The 22,621-nt window shown below is 38.6% G+C and overlaps 2 protein-coding genes across 3 annotated transcripts in view; one reads left to right on the top strand and one right to left on the bottom strand.

The window, feature by feature from the left end:
• sntg1 (syntrophin, gamma 1) overlaps nucleotides 1–7,710 on the bottom strand; it is a 59,642-nt gene extending 51,932 nt beyond the window's left edge. The window contains exon 1 of one of the 2 annotated variants that reach the window (XM_081598017.1): nucleotides 6,971–7,710. The gene's annotated coding sequence lies outside the window, so the exon portion shown is untranslated. The remainder of the gene's footprint in view (nucleotides 1–6,970) is intronic. The other variant, XM_081598018.1, reaches the window with a different exon arrangement.
• A 7,124-nt stretch (nucleotides 7,711–14,834) lies between these two features.
• On the top strand, nucleotides 14,835–16,865 carry snai2 (snail family zinc finger 2). The gene is made up of 3 exons (XM_008434251.3): nucleotides 14,835–15,105; nucleotides 15,268–15,789; nucleotides 15,990–16,865. Exons 1-3 carry the CDS (start codon nucleotides 15,027–15,029, stop codon nucleotides 16,169–16,171), a joined length of 783 nt encoding a protein of 260 aa, XP_008432473.1. The 5' UTR covers nucleotides 14,835–15,026; the 3' UTR covers nucleotides 16,172–16,865.
• The last annotated feature ends 5,756 nt before the right edge of the window (nucleotides 16,866–22,621 follow it).

The raw sequence follows: 22,621 nt of genomic DNA, 5'->3' as shown, positions 1-22,621 counted from the left end.
CAATACTGTAGGCAACAATAAACTTGATCGTCTGCCTGGCTTGTTGATCTGTTTGCTGCTGTCTGCCGCTGAAAGGCATCGTGGAGAGGGGACACTTGGGCAGTGCATTTACCAGGGCATGTCATTTTTATAGATGCATTGTGCTTTTTCAGCGCTTCAATTCAAAATGTAGAACCACGGGGGGTGTTTATGAGAGGTTCATTTACATACACTTTGAGATGTGAACCCAGACATTGGGCTGAGCACCAGAATGAGAAAAAGGAGAGTCAGATTGGAGCATGTGTCAGCACAGCAACAGGGCTGAACACAAGCACAAAGAAGGCGGAGCAAGAGTTTGTCAGAGTGTATTGCATGCCAGAAGTGTTGAGAGAGCAAAATATTTCTACATGATAAAAATATTGTTTGATCACATAGATATATGCGCTCACAGCAGTCTCGTTAGATGTTCACATTGGGGCACAAATATAACGCCATAATTATGGAACTGCACTTCCAGGTCCATAATTGGAGAAGTAGATAGTTACTTACTTCTCTGAGTAAGTAACCATCTTGCTCAGAGAAGTGTGGACCTAAAACACCCACATCTCCCACAGATGTGATGCCCATTGCTTCACATAACCTGGAAGGTTGATGGCTTCATGTCGGAGCGTCGGTAATGATGCTTGGAATGTTCACCCTTCAGCATTTCTATTCTCTCTCCTCGTCCACACTCCACCCACTCTGATTATCAGACTGCCCTAGCCTACTCACCTTTATATCTGACTACAAGACACAATGTACACACATAAATAAATAACTGGACCACGGCCAGTTTGAGGAAGGGTCTTGCCCACTGGGAGACTTTCAATGTCAGAGTCTTTCATTTAATTTTCTCAAATGACTGGGCCAATGTGACCTGAGATTTTTTGTAATTGCACCAGTGTGAATTAAGTTGCATGTGTGACCAAATTGGTCTAACTCTAGAACCTTGGCCTTGATCAAACCAAAGTAACATTATGTTACTCGAATACATTATTAGCTTGAGTAATCCTTCCAGTAGACAAGTAGATTATAAAAAAATTACTTAAAATTCTTGTTTGTCAAAACCAGTACAAAATATTCCCAAGGCGTGGATGAACTGATGTAAAAGTTATGGGTACAAACCACTAAAACCAGATGCCATTCCAAAGGTTTAAAGTGCTTTTACTGAGATGCCATACAAAACCCAGGAGCTGCCAGAGTTTTCTCTGGTTGTGTTGAGCTTAAAGTAACACAGTGTCTTCTCTTCTTTTTGTGGCACACTGCTAGACAGCTGGCTGAAAAAAGACTATTAAAATGTTCCAATCTTTAAGACAAATTCCACTCTTTGCAAATATTATCAGCTACAAAAAGACACACTTAGCCCCACACTACAAACTTTATTTTCACTGTAAAATCTTGAAGACAACAGCTAAGCTTCATAGGTATACTATATTTCAATTGTTGCTTAAAGTAAAAGCAGTTAGATCCTGATTTTGCTTGAAGTCAAAACCATGGTATTATTATTACTAAGGGTGTAAGAATTTAATACTGGACCATGCTTAATTACTGTCACTGATGAGCTGCTCCAGCTCCACATAAACTTCTGTTGCAGACAGCTCCACAGCTGTTCGAGAAAGCTATCAGTGCCATTTTGTGCATTATCCCTGACAAAAAAAAAGTAAATCTGGAATGAGTTGAACACTGCTTGGGGCTATTTTAGTCTTCCATCTACTGATTAAATGGATTGCAAATATTAAATGGAAACACAGTAATGCAAATTACAGCATGAGCCATCAAGGCTGAGCTGCTCCCATATCGTGGCTTCAGAGCAGCAGTGCTTAATGAACAAGCAGACTCTTAACACATTAATCAAATATGACCTAAAATTGTCCAATGTGGGCTACTTCCCAGTTCCAAAGTGTACAGAAAACACCGTCCGCCCACAACAGAAGCCCTCCTCTGGAGGTGCAGATGTTATCCGACTGGGTTTTGTCATGTATATGTTAAGTGATCATTTATCATTATGGATAATCTAACCCCTTATTGGTTTTCTCAGGGCAGTCATCACCACGCGTGTGTAGCTTTAAGTGAGTGGGTCTGTGTTGCAGTCCCGGATCCTCTAAATCAGATAGGCTGGTATATGAGGTGCATATAAATGAGACTTGTGCCGTCCCCTTCATGAAGAGTTGGGTGTGCATTCGCTTCATTAGCCATCAGTCTCTGTTAAGACAGAGTAATGGTTTTCTTGTGGCATGACAGTGATGCCATGGCACAGACCGTCAGTATATTTTCCCCACAGAGTCTTCTTTCTGGGAGAAATACCCACAGTTTATTTTTATTGGTGCCGCTCATATATCACTCTGCAATAAAGCCGCATTGCTCCTCCTCCTCTTCCTCCACGAGCTTAACATCTGGAGCAGCTTGTATGGATGACTGACCAAACATTTGCTATAAAAACCCCTCAGAAACATCAGGTAGGATACTTCTTCTTCCCTGCTGCTGAGCTCCAGGGCTCTGATGTAATGAAGATGTCTAGGATTGCTGTTGTGGACGGTTTAGGTTGAACAATCGCTTGGGGAAATCCAACAAAATGTATTGTACACATGCACAAATACTGGCTTTGTTTGTTGCTTACACTTCATGTTAATTTCCTGTTTCCTATGTGCAAATATGACGAGTGATTTAAAAAGTTTGAATTTTCAAATTCAAATCGGTCTCATGGATTATCACTAAAGTTTATTCATCTAAAAATAAATTGTTGCTCTTTCCAAGAAGCTACAATCTGCACTGATAATGGAAGAATAGCAGTTTGTTTGTTTTTTTTTAAATAAATATTTCCTTTTTTTAAAAAAACATAGAAAAACTAATAGTTTACTAAGGTTTATAGATGTCCACTGTCTAAGGATAGATACTAATTTATCACTGACAGCTTTATTTAAAATATCCCACCCCTTTTTTCCGCTTATATCTAAAATAATAAAAAAATTCTATTAATATCTACCTGCTGCTCTTACAAGGCAAATATATATGTTTTTTAAATTATGCATTGGTTATTGTGGAATAGTCCAACACTTGTTGCAGCATTAGATGGCCAGCTGTACCACTGATATGCGACCTCCCTAATGCCCAACTAATTAGTTTAGAAATACTGTACATCTGGACACAAAGGACAAGCACAGAGAATCCTCAAATCCTCATGTACTTAGGATTTAAATAAATGCTTGTATTATTAAATAATTACAAAAAATTCCACCAAATAATTCAATGTCCCCTTAAAATAAAAACAGAATAAACAAAGCCAGAATAAATAAAACCTTATTTTATCATTCACAGTTTTTTTAGTTATTTTTTTTTACAAAATCTACTTATGTTAATGGAAGAATTATTCTTATTATATATTTTTTAAAGGTTTTCTCCAGCTCAAGGGGCCAACAATGGTGTGATAGGAAAGTGGGTTATGAGAGAGGAGGAAGACAGGCAGCAAAGGTCATCAGCCCAGGACTTGAACCTGTGACAGCCTCATCGAGGGGTAAGGCCTCCGCATACGTGTGTCGCATAATTTACCCCTATAGCACTGCCATGCCTGAAGATAATTATTGACATTTTTTGTGTATTTTGTTTTGAATGAAATTACTCTATGCACTTCTCATAGGACTGTAGTCGTTTTCTTTTTTGATCCTGGACTAGACATCTTTAAGTTTTTTGTTTTGGACTTACAACCAGGCTACTAAGGCAAAAAGAAAAGAACATAGAGAAGATGGGTAAAATCAGCTTTACTCAAACACAATCAACTTAGCCTAACACAGAATGTGAAGCAAATAATAATCTCAACCACAGATTGATCTCCCCCAACAGGGAGCTTAATCCCGGTCCACTCTGTCAGATCCAGCTTCTTAGAACATAGGAAAGCTTTCTGGGTGTTCAATACTGATGACACTTTCACACGGGGACCCACTCGTTCCATGCAAACCAAAGTCTATCCACAAATAGTGTAGCTGCATCATATTATCCAGCTAATGAGCTAAAGGGAGTCAGAGATTACATTGAGTTTTTCCTCCCTAAGAGATTCAGAGATTTAAAACATTTACCCACATCATTTCATCTTAATGAAAGCAAACTACCCACTAGCTGCTGCTTTGCAAATTCATATTTTAAACTTATAACTATCTTGCAGGACAAAAACCTGCTTCCCATTCAGAAATTAGATTTAATCCGCATTCAGCCTTGAACGTTATGATCTCTTGTTTACAAATCACCAGACAGCTTTCGTGTAGGAAGTATGGTACAATAACCTAATAGCAGCTTGAAATGTAAAATAATATAGAGATATTATTTTATTGTTTTGAGAAGAGTTGCTAAACTAAGATTTAATTATTAAAAATCAGCTGGCCTGCTAAAGTAAGCAGGAAAGCAAACAATATCTGGAGGCGAAAGGTCAAAATGAAAGTTATTTCATGCTACATTATTCAGTACAGTGCTCACTTTTAAGATCAAAATAATTCTGAGAACAGGACATGTGACATTAAAAAGGTCACTTATGCTTTATTCAAAGGAAAAAAGAGTAACCCTTGAATATTTAGAGCAGCTCGATGACATATCAAGTGACTAGGTGTTGCTGGGGTAGTGCAACAGCACTTTGAATGTGTTAACATACAAAATTAATGTCAATGCACTCATTCCCTGCTTTAAGTGACACTTTTGGACTACTGATCCCGCTTATATATTAGAGAATGATTATCTGGTAAGGATTTTTTTATCAGAGGGTTTTGACAGAAAGGGACAACAAAAACAGATGAGAAGCATTTTCTTTTCTTTTTCAAAATTGACTTTGTATCATGCCTGTGTCAGTTTGAGTGCCATATAGCAAAGATGGATTCCGAAACAAAGTCGTCTCACGGCCTGATGTGCAGCTCACACAAGAGTGACAACCTTTTCACCTGTTCCCTTTATCTTTTTTTCTCCATCTTGAGACAGCGCGGCCCTGTCACTTGGTCAAAATGCTCTTTGATTTTGGATATAAGCAGAAAAAAAGGTAATGGGGTTATGAAATAAAACTGTCAGTGACAAATTAGTATCTATACTTAGACAGTGGATGGGTCCTTGAAGCACATCGAACCCAAATGGGCCCAACCTCTGAACACATCTTTTCAGGGTAGGTCCAAACTAGACAGGCTGAGCAGTACTTGGTTTCTGGCTCTCCTTTACCTTTTAGTTTTATGTGTATCAAACAAATATATGCTAACTTTGCAAGAGCGGTCTGTTGTGCAGTATCTTGCAAAAATATTCAGATCCATCGACCCATTTAACTTTGCATTTTAAAACTACAAACGTCAGTGCATTTTATTGATATCTTATATGATAGACCAACACAAACTAGAATATAATTGAGAAGTGGACGGAAAATGAAGCATGTTATAAAAAAGTTTTACAGCTAAAAAAAAAAAAAAAATCTGAAGAGTGTGGCAGCCACATTCCATTTGATTTGGCTCCTTTACTCTGATATCCCTAAATAAAAGTCAGTGCCACTAAATATCTGAAGAAGCCAATGCAGTTCCCCTTTGTGAAGGATTTAAAGGTTTGGTGAACAAACACTGTCATGGCTTAGGACTTGAAGACAGTGCTGATGGCATCATGTTGTTGGGATGCTTTTCTTCAGCTGCCAGGGAAACTGCATGGTCAAGTTTGTTGGGAACCAAATTAGAAGGAGCTAAATACAAAACAGTCCTGGAATAAAAACTCCAAATTGCAGCAAAAAAGACTAAGTTCACCTCTCTGCAGGACAATGATCCTGAAGATACAATCAGAGGTGCTATAGCATAGTTAAGATCAAAATATATATGTGTGTTTGAGTGGACAAGAAACAGACTGAACTTGATTCCGACTGAAAATTAGAGGCAGGATTTGAAAACTGCTGTTCACAGATCATCTCCCTCCATTCCGTCTAAATGTGAGCTAATTTGTAAAGACAAATATGGAAAGATTTCTATCTCTAGATGTGCAAACCTGGTGGGAAGCATTAACCAACAGACTTGCATCTGCAATTGCAGCACAAGGTGTGGGGTAGAATGCAAATGCAAGCCACGCTTTTTAAGTTTATATTTCCAAAAAATATATATGTTACCTCCGCTTCATTTTAAAACCCCAATGAAAGACACTGAAGTCTAGGATTGTAACGTAATAATATGTGAGAAAGTTAAAGTGCTATGAATAATTTTGTGCCACCATAAGGGAAGCAAAACAAATGGTCTGATTTAGAAGTTCTTTTTTTTTTTTTTTTTTGAACAGCTAACAATGCACAGTGGGGCCAGCAGCAGTTGCTGTCTGAAACCCCTCCACAGATGGACATTGCCTTGATGCTTCTTCCAAGCAGGGAAGGATCGAGAAAAAGAGGAACAACACTGACGAATGATTTGTGAACAGCTATAAAAATTGGCTTATTCTTCTTTTCCCCCCAACCCTACACCCCTTCCCAACCGCCTCCACCCCCAAGTGGGGATGTTGGATTGGCATCCAGCACAGAGAGAGCAGGCTACTTGAACGCAGCTGAATAGCTGTGTGGATGAAAGAGGTCTGCTGCCACTGCACTGGCTTGAGGAACTGCGGTTGCTGCCTGTATATACCTGCACTGATGCAATGCAAAGGTTTGTGCAAGCCCACGTATCCTCCACTTAATCAAATATATATCTTTTAATCCGTTTTATTGGGATGTTTCCATTCAGCGCACCACACAAATCCAACTATTAAACGTGGGTATGCTTTATTACCCTTTGGATCACAAAGGTGATGGGTATATAAATCTATGGTGCGCAACATTACGGTGCATTTCGCCTTTTAAAAAGTACAGTGCGAATAAATTCACGCTTCATTTCATGGATCTTTGGGAGAATAATAATGAACTACGTGGCGCTTACTGTGAATGATTATAAGGTTGTGCAAATGTTAAAAGCGACAGTGGGTTTATGAGGCTTACCTGCTTTTCTGGTAACAGGTGGCGATCTCTTATTAGATCCCTCGTTACCTCCTTTACTTGTTTTTAATCAATGCAATGGTGGCGAACACATCTCCGCCAAATCACAATATATCCCTTGTGACTGCATCGCCCACACGGCATCCAGGTCCACTATATACTGCGTGCAGGAGGAGGAGAAGGAAAAAAAAAAAAAAAGAAAACAATTTAAAAAAAACGAAGGAAAAAGCAGCCCGCACTCGCGCAGGAAAACACGTATCAGTCCGTATAAAGGCTGTATCCCGGGTTGGCGGAGGTTTCAGGGACTCCGGCTCGTCGACATCCCTGGCAGAGGGTCCGGTTTCACAGCCCCGCTCCCGTCTCCGCCGCGCATCGTGCTGCCAACATGACTGAAGCTGGAAATCACATGCGGCGTGTTCAGCGCGCGCCTGCGTTTACCCAAAGGCACCTGCACAACTCTGAAAGCATCAATATTACATGACTCCACTTTTTTCTATGCTTTTTTTTTTCTCCACCGCCCTGGCACGCATTACTTCACACAGCCTTATTTATACACTGACATGCTCTGCAGTGCTTTTCTGGGAGTGTTTGCCTTTTACCTGTAATTTAGGCTGAATCCCATGCCACTTCTCTCTTAGCCCTCAAGCCTACATACGGAAGCGTTAGGGCGTCCAAATTGGAAATAAAGTGGTAGTAAATGTAAGGCTGAATCAAGTATTCTTAGTTTATCCTCGGCTATATCCCATTTAACCTCTTTCCCATTATTTTTAACCCTAATGTTTTTGCTTCTAAAAGGGAGAAGGTCCTAATCCTTTCTGTATAGGAGAAGAAAACTAAAATATCAGTTTCATAGTGAAAAAAAAGAAAAAAGTGGACACAGTAAATTAATGAAACTGCTGTGCAATTTACATACACGATTCAACATATCAAAAAACATGTGCAGACTAAGAGTGTGCACTTAAATTATGTTTATATGCTAATACAGAAAAAAATGTCTTTGTTATTGAATATTAATTCAAAATTCAATTTTCCAATTACACAATACGTCACTGTTGCAGATGTTTAGATTTGTTGTAATGTTGTAATAACTTCATTCTCTTTATGCTTTTTGGACATTTTTCACATTATTTATAAATTTCCTTTTTTTTTTTAAAGGAATGCAACCTTCCACCTAATTCTTTTTTTTTCATTCCTTGTGACCCTAATTCACTGTCACACTACTGAAAATTGCTACTTCTCCTTAAAAAATACATTTTGAAGGTACTTGGGAACAATGAGGTATTCGTATTTTTCCAGAGAATATAAAGTTATGTCAAAAAAAGGAAATATCATTAAATATTCAGTTCTTAACAAAGAAACATTCTTATCTTGTTGTGCATTCTCTTTTGTGTTTCTGGGAACTAAAGTGATTTGACTACATGGAAACAGCAAAATGGAGGCTTGAACATAAACATGAACTCATTAAATAAAGATCTCAACAAAAACATATTTTCTAATTGAGTGAAAAGTTAAGACACCATAAGTCTAACTTCATTGAATCACTAGATCCATCTATAGACTGACATGAGTTTGAGGAAAGTTTGACCCATTCCTTACTCTCAGCTGGAAGATGTTTGAGGTGTCTCTTCCATTTACAAACCTCTTTGAAGTCACTGCATTGTCATCTCAGTGAGATAAATATATGTATATATATTATTCCAGAATTTTGCCTAGATTCTCTTTAGCAAAACTTTACCTGGCCTTCATGTTTTCTCAGACAGGAAAGGAAAGCAGCAAGAGCCAGCTTTAGGTCTCGTATTGACACTCCCAACGTTTTGGGAGTTTTCATTTAGCATCCTATAGTCATCTCTGACCATGAAACATGAACGTCCCAGATGTGTTGAATGTCTTCCACTTGTACTACCTTTAAATCCCTTATCGTCACAAACTGCTACAGTCTAATTTCCTAAAACCTCATTCAGCTCTTTTGATCTCAGCATGTTTCTCACGTTTATTTAAGGAGTCAAGAATATACCAGCTCCACATATAAGGTTTAAACATGGTGCGTCTTTGAAATGCTGAGCAATGATGTTCTCAACATCTGCACCAGACGTGATAGATCTGTACATTACTTCAGCCATTTCACGGGCAAAGGTTTGTGGTCTTGTTTTATTTTATTCCTCACCAGAAATTGCCTTTTTTTTAATACACACTTTACAGGATATTTTAAAAGGTTTATTTGTCCTTTTTTCAATTGATTTCATTAACTAAGACAAAACCACATCTAAACCAAGCTGGTATGTGAAAGCATTAGTAGATAAGCTTGGTAAATTATAAATTAACTATTTCTAACTAAATTGTTTGGGGAAATTGAGCTTTGTTTCACCAGCCACACACAGACCTGGTTACTGCCAGGCTCACAGAATCAAGAAATGAAATAAATAGTTCCTGTCTGATAACATGAAGTTGGCTAAAAGGAACTTATCAAGTCTTGATCTAAAAGAAAAAAAGAGGGAGAGAGAAATTACCCATTAAATGGAGAAAACATTGAATAGTAATGAATCTTCCCAGGACTGACAAGCCAACCAAATAACTCTGGACATCACTGTAGGCCTCACTTGCCTTAGTTAAGGTCTGTATTCATAATTCAAGAATCAAAAAGAGACTGGGAAAATTGATCACATTTTCCAAGGTCAAAAGCACTAATGAGCAAAAAATAAACAAATTTCCATCTGATATCATTTGCTTAAAAGAATATTGATAATCACAAAGACTTTTGGAAAATATTGTTACTGGTATTTGTATTTTATGTGATTCTTACATAAACACCGACATTTAACACCTGCTGCAGGATTGATCAGTGTTTAAATGACACACAGCTGACAGGGAGGGTTAGGGCTGGAGGAACCCTAGGAAATGGGATTCAGATTTAGTGTGAACCAATTTAAGATTTAGATATTCAAATTAAGGACAGTGGACGAGAGTGAGGAAGACAGGTTGAGATTTTCTCTCTAGCTGCATAATTGAAGGACTGACAGGATCAAATTAGCTTGAGGGCAAGGGCATGGATATAAAAATATAAGTAGGTTCATAAATTTACTTTGCCAGTCACATTTTGCTTTTCTTTTACCGAGAAGCAGATCTAGCCATTAGCATTCATCCTTTGATTTGAGTTGAAATAAAATGATTTGACATCAGGGTCAAGCCTAACAAGGTTGAGCAAGGACAGACCGTAAGGTTATATAAGTAGGAAGCTTTGTTCAGGTTATCTTTAGAATATGATGTCATCCTGCTTATAGACAATCCAAAGCAAATCAATTCACTTTGATGTCATCAGTACATGACTCTCAAGGTTCAAGTGGCAGCGTGGAAGAGGCAAAACTCTCCTGAATGGTATAAAGAAAAAGCATGGGTGGATTTCAGAGTGTTGCAGAGTCTGACACTCCTGACTCATTTTGTGCCGTCAGTGTCATCGAACACACACGCACACACACGCAGAAACGCGCACTCACATTCACGTACAATGTGCATGCATCCAGTCTCCCAATATAGCATCTGAGCTCACCGTGAGGCCTTGTGAGCAGCTGAGCACAATGACCAGGTGCTTCTCATTTCCCGCACTGTCATCTCGACGGCCATAACGTCTCGCTGTTTTAACATGTCAGATCATCTGATGTTTAAAAGTTGCTCATCAACCTGAGCCAGCCATCATAGTACAAGCTAATTATAAATGGAAGGGTATGTGTATAATTCTGTCTCAGGCAACAATCTCTTAATTAAGGCATGTTAATTAAGTTTTAACACTGTTGCAGTAGATTGCTTTGTATTGAATTGTCCCTAACAGCTGTTCTTGAGGTCATTTGCGCGAGGGGCAATGATGATGTGATTAGGGATAATAACTGTATGCCCTCTGTGACGCTTACCTCACCAAACAGGTTTTCCATTATTAGTAGCTGCTGTTTCAAACAGGCTATGTTTAATATATTAATAGAGTAAGCATATCTCTGAGTCATGCTATCATGTTTCAACATCCCCAATATATCTGGATCTTAAATAAAGAGTCTAAACTATGGATTTTATTTGAATACAACTCAATGCAACAAAATGCAACAATATATAAAGACTGAACGACAACAGAAAAGGTGGAGTGCTGTATCAGAAATAACATTTTCTCAATCTTCTCAAGATTGTTTGAAAAAGAAAAAGACTGGAAATGACTAGTCCAGAGAAATTTCTTTTACAAAAGAGACTTTGTGTTATTGTTAGTCTCAGTGTTTGTGCGTTTTTAATGCTCTCTTGTTCCTTGGTGGGGAGTGACCTGGGTTCAACATGAAATATGGCAAATTACAGTATGGAAACAGTTGCATTCAAGTAAAACTGTAAAAGAAATCAGGAATCAGCTTAAGTAAATAAACTGGTGCTTTTGTTTTATATGAGCAAATCCATCATTTTTCCTCTAATTTATTTTCTAAGTCCAACTGCAGCTTGTATCCTAAAACACAATCACGGCATCCAATATATATCCTTTACTGCCCCTAAATACAATTAGTTTTTCATATTTTCACCCGTTATGACTATAAATAGCAATATATTTTCTTTTATAGAATCAAGACACAAAACTTGACTCTTTTGAAAATGAAGAAAGATTATACATAGGCTTTAATGAACCTTAATGTACCATGGTAACTCTGGAGGAGCAGCTCAGGTGACAAACTATTCACAGGACAGAGGTAACTTGTGCATTTCACAAATCTTGCTATCACGGAAGGGTGGCATAAAGAAAATTATGGTCAAAAGAAAGCCACACAAAGTCCTGCCAGCAGGTTGCTACAACTCATGTAGGGCATACAGCAAAGATGACAGCGTGAACCTTCCACTTTGTACTGTGGTCCAAAGGATACGGTCAGTAGTACTGCAATAGAATTGCATGTTTCTTTGTCAGAATGACTCAGTTGAAGTCCAGAACTAAATCTACTTGGGAACCTGTAGAAAAACTTGCTTTTCACATATGCTCTCCATTCAGTGTGAACCTTTTTTTTCTTAGCTATTTCACAAAGAAAAATGTGCAAGATTTTTGTATAGATGTGCAAAACTTGAAATAGTCTTCAAATTACATGAAGCTGTGGTTGCAGGTAAATGTGGTTCTATGAAGTATTGACTTAGCACAAATCTGTCACACTTCAGATTTGTTTCCTTCTACTTCACTTCATATGAAAAAAAAATCCTGTTAAAATGTACTTAAGTTTCAAATCATAATATGATAAAATTCAAAACGTTCAAGAGGTTTAAATACTTTTCAAGGCACTACAAAACATGTATCAACGTAAGCAAAAGCACTTTTGTGTATAGTTACATATATTTAGAAAGATTCAAGGAAAAGAAAAGTAGGAGCAGAGGTCATGTGGAAAGACTCCTTTGAAACTCAACGCAGAGAAACTGGCTTACAATTAATAAAAGAAGAGATGAAAAATGAAGCACAAGAGATAAAACAGAATCATTTCTCATCCTGGTGATTCCGCTCTTAACACCAGTTTGATGTTGGTGGTTGATTTAAATGTTTCCAGAGATTAAAAATAATAGATGACAGAAAACACAAAAGATTAAACACAACAAACATCAATCTAAATTAAAATTACTGGAACGTGAAGGAAGATGAAAGTGCTCGGATTGTGCAGCAGATATCTGCACAATCCGCATGTTATCCCTTTTATGTGTGCTTGACCAGAGAAACAGAAGCTCGCGATTTAATTCGGTCCATTTTTTTTTTTTACACTATGACCTCCTGCAACCCGAAGATTCAGAGAGCTTTTAAATAATTTTCAAGCTCCTGATCTGCAGCCCCTGCTTTTCAGGATTATTTGATATGATGTGAGTCCTGGCTGCTACTTGCTTTAACTCCCACTGACAGTAAAAGAGCATCCACAGGACTGAGGGGAAACAGAGGTGAAGCATAAAAACTGCAAGATGGCATCTTTCACCTGTCCGTGCACGCTCTGCTTCTCTCGGTTGCGGTTTGGGCGGTATTGATTTCGAAGCATTTTACTTAAGTGTGCACAACATTTTCTGCTTGTTCGCCGGCAAATGCCATTGTTCCTTGCTGTATCGCACACCATGCAAAGAGCTGAATCTGCCACGGTAGCTGGGAGTTTATTATACACTGATAACCTTCCATTCCCTCTTCTAATCCAAGTGGGAGTGGATGGAAATCATTCTTGATCTGCAATTATGCATTCTAGATAAGATAAGCAAATCACAATTAACTTAACACATGGCCCAGACATAAGGAGTTTTTTTTTTTTTTTAATATCTGCTGACCCAACTCATCAAAGTCCTCCAGGTTGTGGCTAGTTTTCAACTTCACTGCAGCCCAAGCCTCTGACCTGTTTGTGAAACACCCCAAAACTCCCCTTTCTCTGAAGAACTGACTCCAACACAAGGGGGCGTACACTGCTAAGTTTGCCTCTCTTTGTCCAGTTCAGCAGCAGTGGGGCTAAACTTGATTATCATGCTGACCTTGAGAGAAATTTGAATTTACATTTTAAGGAGGAAAGCCTTATTGCATGTCGCTTTTTATTTTTTATTTTTTGCCTAGATCAAACTGATCCATTGAGGAATGTAGCCATGACGTTTTGTCTGTTGATGGTCATGTTTCTTCTTTGGAATAAATAAAAGTAAAAATAATGCGACATCACTCTTATGTAATGATGGGGTTCACTTGATAAGATTTGGGTTGAAAAGCAAAACTGAAAGCAACAGTATCATTTCAGAGTTTAATTGTCATCGTTTTTTCTTGTGTGTGTGTGTGTGTGTGTGTGTGTTGGGGTTTGTGGGTGTCTGAATGACACTCTAAATTTGAAACTCAGGTCAGATGGAAAAAAAGCAACAACTTTGATCGTAGGATTAAAGTTGCACTATTTTAAAACAAACTGATCATCTGTACGTTGTTTATAAGTATGCCGAAAATTAGCTGATTTGATATGTTAACATTTTTTATTAATTATTTTTTTGCCACTGCAAAAGTTAGAACCAATGATTTTAAAAATGTGTATCTCCTAATTTATTGGCTAAATATATGATTCCAGTATCCTTTAGAGGTGCACCCAGGAGTGGGGGGCCAGTGTACTGCAATAGTCAGGCACCATGAGTGAAAAAACAATCAATTAAATAAATGTAAGCACTCAAGAAATGTCTGGGTATTTATTTATTTTTCTTAAATTCATCCGTAAAAAGACCTTTGACATTCAAGGTGGTCTGCCAATGAAAATATATCAAGTTGGGCAGTTCCCAAAAGCAGTAAATTTAAATGACTTAATTGCTAATAATTAACCAAATAATTAAATTATATTGAATTGAAACTGATTGGAATTTCTTTTCCAAACAGTGAAAGTATTATGCATATAAGATTGTTCTCACCCAATGTCTGCTACAAACAATGTCCAGCCCTCATTCCCTGCTTGTCTATGCGTTGTTTTTGTGGATGAATGAGGGAAATATGATTGTCTGAGGGCGGATTACCACAGGATTTGTCAAAGAATGACATCACCCACCCTTGGTGGTGGTGAGCACTGGGCCCCCCATTCCCGCTTTTGGTGGCGCCCCTGCTATTATCTTCGCATTTTCCACTGAATGATAAAAGTCACACATGACAAAGTAGAAAACCTTTTCGTGAGCGCCTTACTGTTTCTTGACAGCAATTTTTTTTTTTCAAAGTGATAAAACAAGTTCTGCAGAAAACACCTGTCTTAGCTGGAATAAACCTCAGTAAACCTGTCCCAGTTTAGACTCATGTACTCCTATAGGCTAAAATCAGGCGAGATTTAATTGGTTTGAGCTCCCAGCATATGTAAATAGCAGTAGATGGCTCCTCCTATGCACCTGATGGGGCAGTATTTACAGCTCTTTACAGCAACTACCCGCGGCACTGTTTCCAAGAACGCAGCGGCGCACCATGACACTCCGCTGGACTTAAGCAATAAGGATTTCCGTCTTTACGCAACAAACTTTAAGGCTCGCAGACTGTTTGCGGGGGCGAGAAAAGGGAGAGAAAAGTTTGACAAAAGTTGTCCTCTTGTTTTCCAAGATGCCACGCTCTTTTCTGGTGAAGAAGCACATAAACTCCGCAAAGAAGCCAAATTACAGTGAGCTCGAAAGCCCAACAGGTAAAGTTTGTTAATAGAGTGACTTTATGAAGTTGTAAAAGTTTTGTATGCATATTGTGCAGGAGTTCATTTGTAACTTAATACCACTAGCCGTGCCAGCTCTGAAATCTGCGCTCCTCACTCGGGCACATAACAGTGTTCATCCCACGCTCTTTATTCCAGTGTTCATCACGCCGCACTTCTACAAGGGCCTCCCCCTATCCGTCATCCCCCAGCCGGAGATCCTGAGCCCGGCCGCCTACAGCCCCATCACCGTGTGGACCACCAGCAGCCTGCCGCTGTCCCCGCTGCCCAGCGACCTGTCCCCCATCTCCGGATACCCCTCGTCACTGTCCGACACCTCCTCCAAGGACCACAGCGGCTCGGAGAGCCCCAGGAGCGATGAAGACGAGCAGATGCTGCCCAAGCTGACGGACCCGAGCGGGGTGGAGGTGGAGAAGTTTCAGTGCGGTATGTGCAGCAAATCCTACTCCACCTACTCTGGACTGCTCAAGCACAAGCAGCTGCACTGCGACGCCCAGGCGAGGAAATCCTTCAGCTGTAAATACTGCGAGAAGGAGTACGTCAGTCTGGGAGCTCTTAAAATGCACATCAGGACTCACACCTTGCCTTGCGTTTGCAAGATATGCGGGAAAGCCTTCTCGAGACCGTGGCTGCTCCAGGGACACATCAGGACGCACACGGGTGAGTGGACAGAAAATCAAAAACTTGGGCCTTTTGGGTTGAGGAGGCAGCAAGTCTAAGTTAATGTAGTTTGATTTATGGAGCTTAGGCGAAGATGTTTGCGTTTTTTTCAGTTCCTCGAGTTCTGTCTTGACTGAACCTCAGAGTTTGAAATGAATGCATCCTCATAGAGTCTTTTGTTTTCATTTCTGCCTCCACAGGCGAGAAGCCCTTCTCCTGCCCACACTGCAACCGGGCGTTTGCAGACAGGTCCAACCTCAGGGCTCACCTACAGACCCATTCGGATGTGAAAAAATACCAATGCAAGAACTGCTCCAAAACCTTCTCCAGGATGTCTCTTCTGCACAAGCATGAGGAATCTGGCTGTTGTACAGCCCACTGAACTGGGAATACATTTCTGTGCCTTTTTGTGCTTTTTTTTTTCCCCTCCAAAGCTGCAGAAAAGGTGTCAGGGAATTACACCAAATAACACATAACATGCAGACTTATTTTGTCCTGCAGGCGGTCCATTTCATTTCAAACTGAGAAATAGCTCAGCGATCACATGTTGTTCTTTTTTCTTCAATCAGTGTTCCTGATTGCAATCAGTGTTGAGCTTTTATCGAACGGCGTGGTAACGTACCTGTGCTACTCAAGCACTTTCTGCTTGCTCAGAAAGTTTTTCAGGCCTCCACAATGTTATCTTCAGTGTTTGTACCAACCTTTTTCTACAAGCTTTAACCAAAAGCTGTCTCTGATTGGCAGTATTTATTGTAAACCAATGTAATACTAAAGTCATTGCTACATAGGGAACAAGTGCAAACTTAGATGTAGCGAGATTATCATTAACTTTTGCACACTCTGTAGAAACAGTTTGCCAGCACTCAAATATAGCAGAAACAAGTGCCTCATTTTTACTCTGCAATGTTATGTATTTTTCCGCAAAAGGGTGCCTTTTTTTATATATATTTTTATATATTGAATGTAAGTGTGACTGAGATGATTGTACATTAGCAGTGAAAGCTGTGATGCTGAATGATTTTGATATTTTCATATTTTTTATGACACTTTTAAAAATAAATGATGTTTTTGTATAATTCCTTTGGCATCCTCCGAGTTGCTTTTCATCTCCGAGGCTCTCTGTCAGCAGCTCTTTCAAGCAGGAAGGACTCAGCTGGATTTACTGATTGTCACACACTTCAAAAGGAGAAGAAGCACACACAGGAAAAAAAGAGGAATAAAAACGTAAATGATATTTAATCTAGCTTGCGCCATCTCTTGTTATGGAGTTGTTAAAAAATGAGGAGCGGGGTGACTCAGCTTCTGTGTCAGGCCTGAACCTGTTCCTTGTGAACCTGTCCAGACATCAAACAACCTTGAAATTTAACACATACTAGCTATATTGATCTGCACTCACTTGCTATACCCTCTCGAGGGTCCTTGACTCTATCTTTGTCCAAAGATTTGCTCAGTTGGAAGTGAAGGCACAATAAAGTTAAAACGTTTGCCATAAAAGTATAACTTCAGCTACATTGAAGAAAATTTTTCTTTATGTCTTAAAGCTCAGTCACTTCAGGGAGCTGGCGTATTCCTGTAATCATTTTTCTACTGAAACATCACATTTGCATTTGCTCTAACGACCTCCTTGAGTTCTGGGCTTCTTGTAATGGAGGATTAAATAGATTTCCTCTGGCTACATTTTGTTACCATATGCTATCTTGCAGCAGAAAAAGATTAGACTACAAAAAGCGCACCGCCTTGAGGTATACAGTCAAAGCCGAGCTCTGTCTAACAAACCCCACAGTGTGTTCCTGTTTCCCAAAAGCAGCTGACCCAAAAGATGGGATCTGACAAAAAAAGACACTTGTTTTTGAGCTGCGAAAAGGCTGAACCACCCTGCAGGTATATTCTCTCTCTCTATCCTCTTTGAGTCAGCATCGAGTTATTCCAGGTGCTCGCCTCTGATTGGACCTGCTGGCTTCGGGGGCTCTCCAACCTGCTTGGAAAGCAGGTGCAGCGAGCAGGACGAAAAATCCACACCCGTAGCCCTACTGATACCCCAACCGTGACCTAATCTGCAAATGGCACAAGCAAGCAGGTCCTATTATTCACATCATAAAAGTAAAGTACCATTGAGAGGGCACTTTAAACTCTCACAGACACTTTCCATCCTCACTCCTCTTTGGAGGGTTTTATATCTCTCCATCCATTGGCAGAACTTTATCTTACCCGTAACAGAGAGGAAGAGAAATCTGAATGTTATGATGCCTGTTAGCTTTATAATCTGGCTCGATTTTCCTTTTACAGCAATAATTAACCGCCTGACTGGTTTCTCAGATAATAACAACAATGTGTTATACCTCCCCACTAACCCTAAAAACATGAATATTTGATTTAGCAGCTTTGACTGTATAGCGGGATGAGATAGCGGGGGTGGGGGAAAGACAAGGAGTAAGAACCTATTTGCTTTAAAACACGCAGCTATTGGGGGATGCTGCCACAGAAAGTGAGAGCAAATATTTGCCAGATTGTGGGGACTGCTAATAGTTGTGTTGTTGTGCTAAAATCTTTACGATGCCAAACGCAGGTAGAGGGGATGCCCCGTGGGTGTTTATGCAATTAGATTAGAGACAGGGGAATCTGAGTGGAGGTACGGTGAAAAGGCAGGCAAATTTAATTTCCAATAAAGAGATTGATTGGATTTAAGCAAATCTGACAGATGAAGTGTCTGAAATGGCCCTATTTGTTGCTTTGCTTTGTTTACTTGGAAAATCTAGATTTAGATGGAGTTAACCTGCATCCCCACCAGGTCAGCATCCAGGCCTGAAAAACCCTTCTTGGGGAAAAGCTTAAAAGAGACCAAAAAATAAAGAGTCTGAGATGTTCATCTTGCAAACAGTCTCATGAGGTCTGAGTGCATCTCTGCATGAGTTGAAAACAACTCACAACTCACACAACAAAAAGATCAATTACTTGATCCAATTTGTCCAAGCAGACAAATTAGTACACGTCCACAATCTCCAAACACATGGTCTAACTTGTCAAAGCGAGGAGAGAATAGAATCCTGCTCAGTATTATGTGCTTTTTAATAATGTTTTGCTCCATTAAAGTGTTTTAGAACTTAATTTGAGTCATTTATTATGTACAAACAAATCTGCTTAATTTATCCTTTTATTCTTCGCATTATCGTCAACTAAAGATTAATGTTGAATATCATTTCTCAAAAACCATTTGAATAATATATAGTGATGTGCCACTTTATTGGGTACCCACCTGTTCTATTACTTTTGAACACAAACAGCTCATGTCAGATGGCAGCGAGGAAAGGCATTTAAACATCTAGAAAAGTTCAACAGAAAAAAAGGAAAACGTCCAGTGAGACAGGGTTTGAATAAAAATGTCATGTTGATGTGAGAGGTCAGATAAGAAAGATTTCAGACCACGATGTACAAAGGAAGGCTGACCAAAGTTTCAGAAGAACACAGATGAATCTTGATTTTAGCTGCAACATGCAGATAACAGGGTAAGGATTTGGTTTAAACAAAGATGGATCCAAACTGCGATGAGTTAACATGCAAGACTGGTAGGTGTGACATGATGGTATGGATAATTTTGTCTATATACTCTTTGGGCCCCTCAGAGTCAGTTGAGAATAAGTGAAACAGTGATATCAACGCTAACTCTATCTAAGCTGAAAAACATAACAATGAAATAATTAACTACTTTAAACTTAAAATTAAACACTGACCACAGTCGTCCTACGTTTGGATAGTAACTCTATCCATCCATTCAAATGACAGACATTTAAAGATAATACATGAATCTAGACTCTGATCCCTACAGGATAATGCACCATGTCATAATGCACAAGTCATCTCAAAATGTTTTGTTGAACACCACAAAGAAGTCACCAGACCTCACTCTAAAAGGGCATATTGAGGATGTGATGGCATAGGACTTATGAATCATTGATGTGCAACAATGCAACTAAGCCGTTATGTCACTGCGGACCCAGATCTCTGAGAAATGTTTTCAGCACGTTGTTGATAACAATTAAAGTTGCTCTCAAGGCAAAAGGGACCACTGACCCAATACTACCAATCTACAACTAATAAAGTGGTTATTGAGTGCATTTAGTGATATATTACTAAACTATGGAGTGAAAATAAAAGCAACAAGTTAATTAAACTGTTTTCATCTGTAGTATATTTCCATACAAACTATTTGTCTGCAGCAAGGTCACATGTTTTAGAAGTGCTAAACACTCCACTTAGCCTGAGCCATAAACTCAGTGATATACAACTTGTCCTTATGAAGGACAAAGAAAAGAATAAATAGCTGAAACTCAACAAATTGAAATAAAAGTTCAAAATGAAATAAAAATAGGCTAATGGAGTCATATTTTCACCTCTGATTTACAAGAGAAAACATGACATTATGACTCTTTTGGCACACCATGAATTTAACTAATGGCTGAATTAGTCACACCATTTATTCTGTCACATGTACTTTATCACATGTTAAATAAATGTCCTCTGCATGCACATTTAGACTGCCCAGGGCAAAATAAAGTTCCAGCTTCAAAGAAGACAGTGAGGGATGCAAAGTGTGGGATGATTCCCCCAAAAACCTGCTGACTTTATGGTGAATCAGGGAGCATGATGTCTTTATGACCATCAAGTGGAACAAATACAATTAAGGGTGTTCTCTGAGGTCTCACTGTGCTAGCCGGGAAGCGATTCTCAGGACTTCTCATAACCTCACCACATCAGAAAGGAGATGATTGTGCTTTCCTTTTACTCCAACCGCCTGGAGGAGGAACGTCTCACCAGTTTATTGAATGCCTATGTCTCTTTAAAGAAGATTTTAGTACAATGCCGTTTCCTCCAATGAGTGGTTTTACTATATGCAACAACAATTTTGTTGCGGTTTTATTTAACTGTTTGGATCTAATTTTTGCTGTACATTTTGTTTGATGGTAAATTGGTTTCCTGCAGCTCAAGAACTCATAATCTAATCAGCGGGGATGTTTGATTTCTTCAAAACAAAATGCTGGATGCAATGCATTTCAAAGAAGAAAATAATTCATCTAAAGGATTTCAAATTGTTTCACAGTTGGAAGAAAAAAAAGAAGCTGACTGCCCGGTTGATGAGTGACAGACTGCCATCATGTTCAAAGAAATTGTGGTTGAACCCCCCATGTAGGTCAAAAATGATATTTTTTTTGGTGTCTGATATAGAGAACAAACATAAAGCAGCCTGTAGAGACTGACAAGGCAGCATTGTCCTGATCAGTTTTCTCTCTGGTCTCTTTTTTGAGTTTCTATTTGAGGTCAGTTGTCAAAGAATCCTGTGATCATATTTACTTTATTGTATTTCCTCCTAATTGCCTAACCCACTAAAATCCCATGACCACAGAACTAAATGGTGATCATTGCGAACAGCATTATCCTTTGTTGCCACATACAGTTTGCAGAACTTCTTTTTTATTCACTAAAACAAAAAAGCCCATATCTCGTATTGTAATTAGAAGAAAATTAAGCATGTTCATAGTAAACATACGAGCCTAAACTTAAAGACTAAAACCTCATCAGTTACTTACATCCCACTAAATGTTTTCACATTCTACTTGCAATCCATCGTTTTACTTTTTGACATTAATTCAGACAAAACTTTATCTGTCTTAATTTAGTTAAGATTACTAAATGCATTTCCCTTTGCTAAATGCCAAAATGAGAATGTGAATTGTATTTTTTTTAATTCAGAAGTTTACATTCATCCCCTCAATATGTGGAAGAATGTTGTTTCAAACTGTAGGACTTTGCTTAAATGTTCAGTCCTTCATAGTTTGACAATAGCTGTGAACAGGGTGTAACTGAGTCAGGTGCCTGGCTCTGACACACTGTTTCTGCCCACAAGTTTTCTATAGGTCTGAGGTCAGGGCTTTTTTGATGGAAACTTCAAGTCACTTATTTTGTTGTCTAATTCGATTCTATCTTATAGGTCATTGTCTTTGCGAAAGATGCATTTGAACCAAAATTCCTGAAAGACAGTCCTACTACCCCCATACTTACATTATTTAAAGTTTTTTTTATGACAGTTTTAGGTCAGTTATGTTGTCGCAAACTGGACATTTTTGGTTTATTTGTCTTGTCCAATTTCTAACCAAAAGAAAAGACAAAAACAATACACCCAAGCTTATTTTTTGTCAACCAGATAGAGAGCAAAGTCTTTGAAGTCTTTTCAACTTTTTTTAAAAAATTTTTATCAAACTTTTTTGCTGACGGTGGCGGTGGGACCCATGAGAGTTAAGAGTGTGTACTAGTGAGGAGGTGCAACACTACCTCATTAAAATCAGTGGGTTGATTTCATCCAAATAGACCAAACTCTCAGCAATATCTCAAGGCTATAATCCCTCCTTGCTTCTAAATGTCACAGCAAAGTTTAATTAGACCATCTGCAAAGATGTTTGCTATGATGGGGCTGATCTATTCCTGTAAAAGCGAAGAAATACTGTCCCATATTTCCTGCCACTGGAGTCTAAAAGAACTAATTGTAATTTTAGCTGCACAAACCCATGAATAATCCAATTTAAGTGACTCAGTTTGACACTGCAGACCAGCAATGCAATACAATATATATATATATATATATATATATATATATATATATATATATATATATATATATATATATATATATATATATATATATATATATATATATATATATATATATATAGTTTGTTTGTTTGTTTGTTTGTTTGTTTTAATAAAGTAAATGCCTTGAAGGTTTAGAACTTTTCTCCAAACTCCAGTCTATATACTCCTGGTTGTACTAATCATCTCATGT

Source organism: Poecilia reticulata, chromosome 17, assembly GCF_904066995.2.
Source record: "Poecilia reticulata chromosome 17, P_reticulata-male-v2, whole genome shotgun sequence".
Taxonomy (NCBI): domain Eukaryota; kingdom Metazoa; phylum Chordata; class Actinopteri; order Cyprinodontiformes; family Poeciliidae; genus Poecilia; species Poecilia reticulata.
This window is presented reverse-complemented; position numbering and strand designations above follow the sequence as displayed.

Excerpts from the sequence above, each read along its gene's own strand:
- snai2 (XM_008434251.3), top strand. The coding sequence starts at position 15,027 with ATGCCACGCTCTTTTCTGGTGAAGAAGCACATAAACTCCGCAAAGAAG. Across the intron at positions 15,106-15,267 it reads TGAGCTCGAAAGCCCAACAG|TGTTCATCACGCCGCACTTC; the intron begins GTAAAGTTTGTT and ends TCTTTATTCCAG. Across the intron at positions 15,790-15,989 it reads ACACATCAGGACGCACACGG|GCGAGAAGCCCTTCTCCTGC; the intron begins GTGAGTGGACAG and ends CTGCCTCCACAG.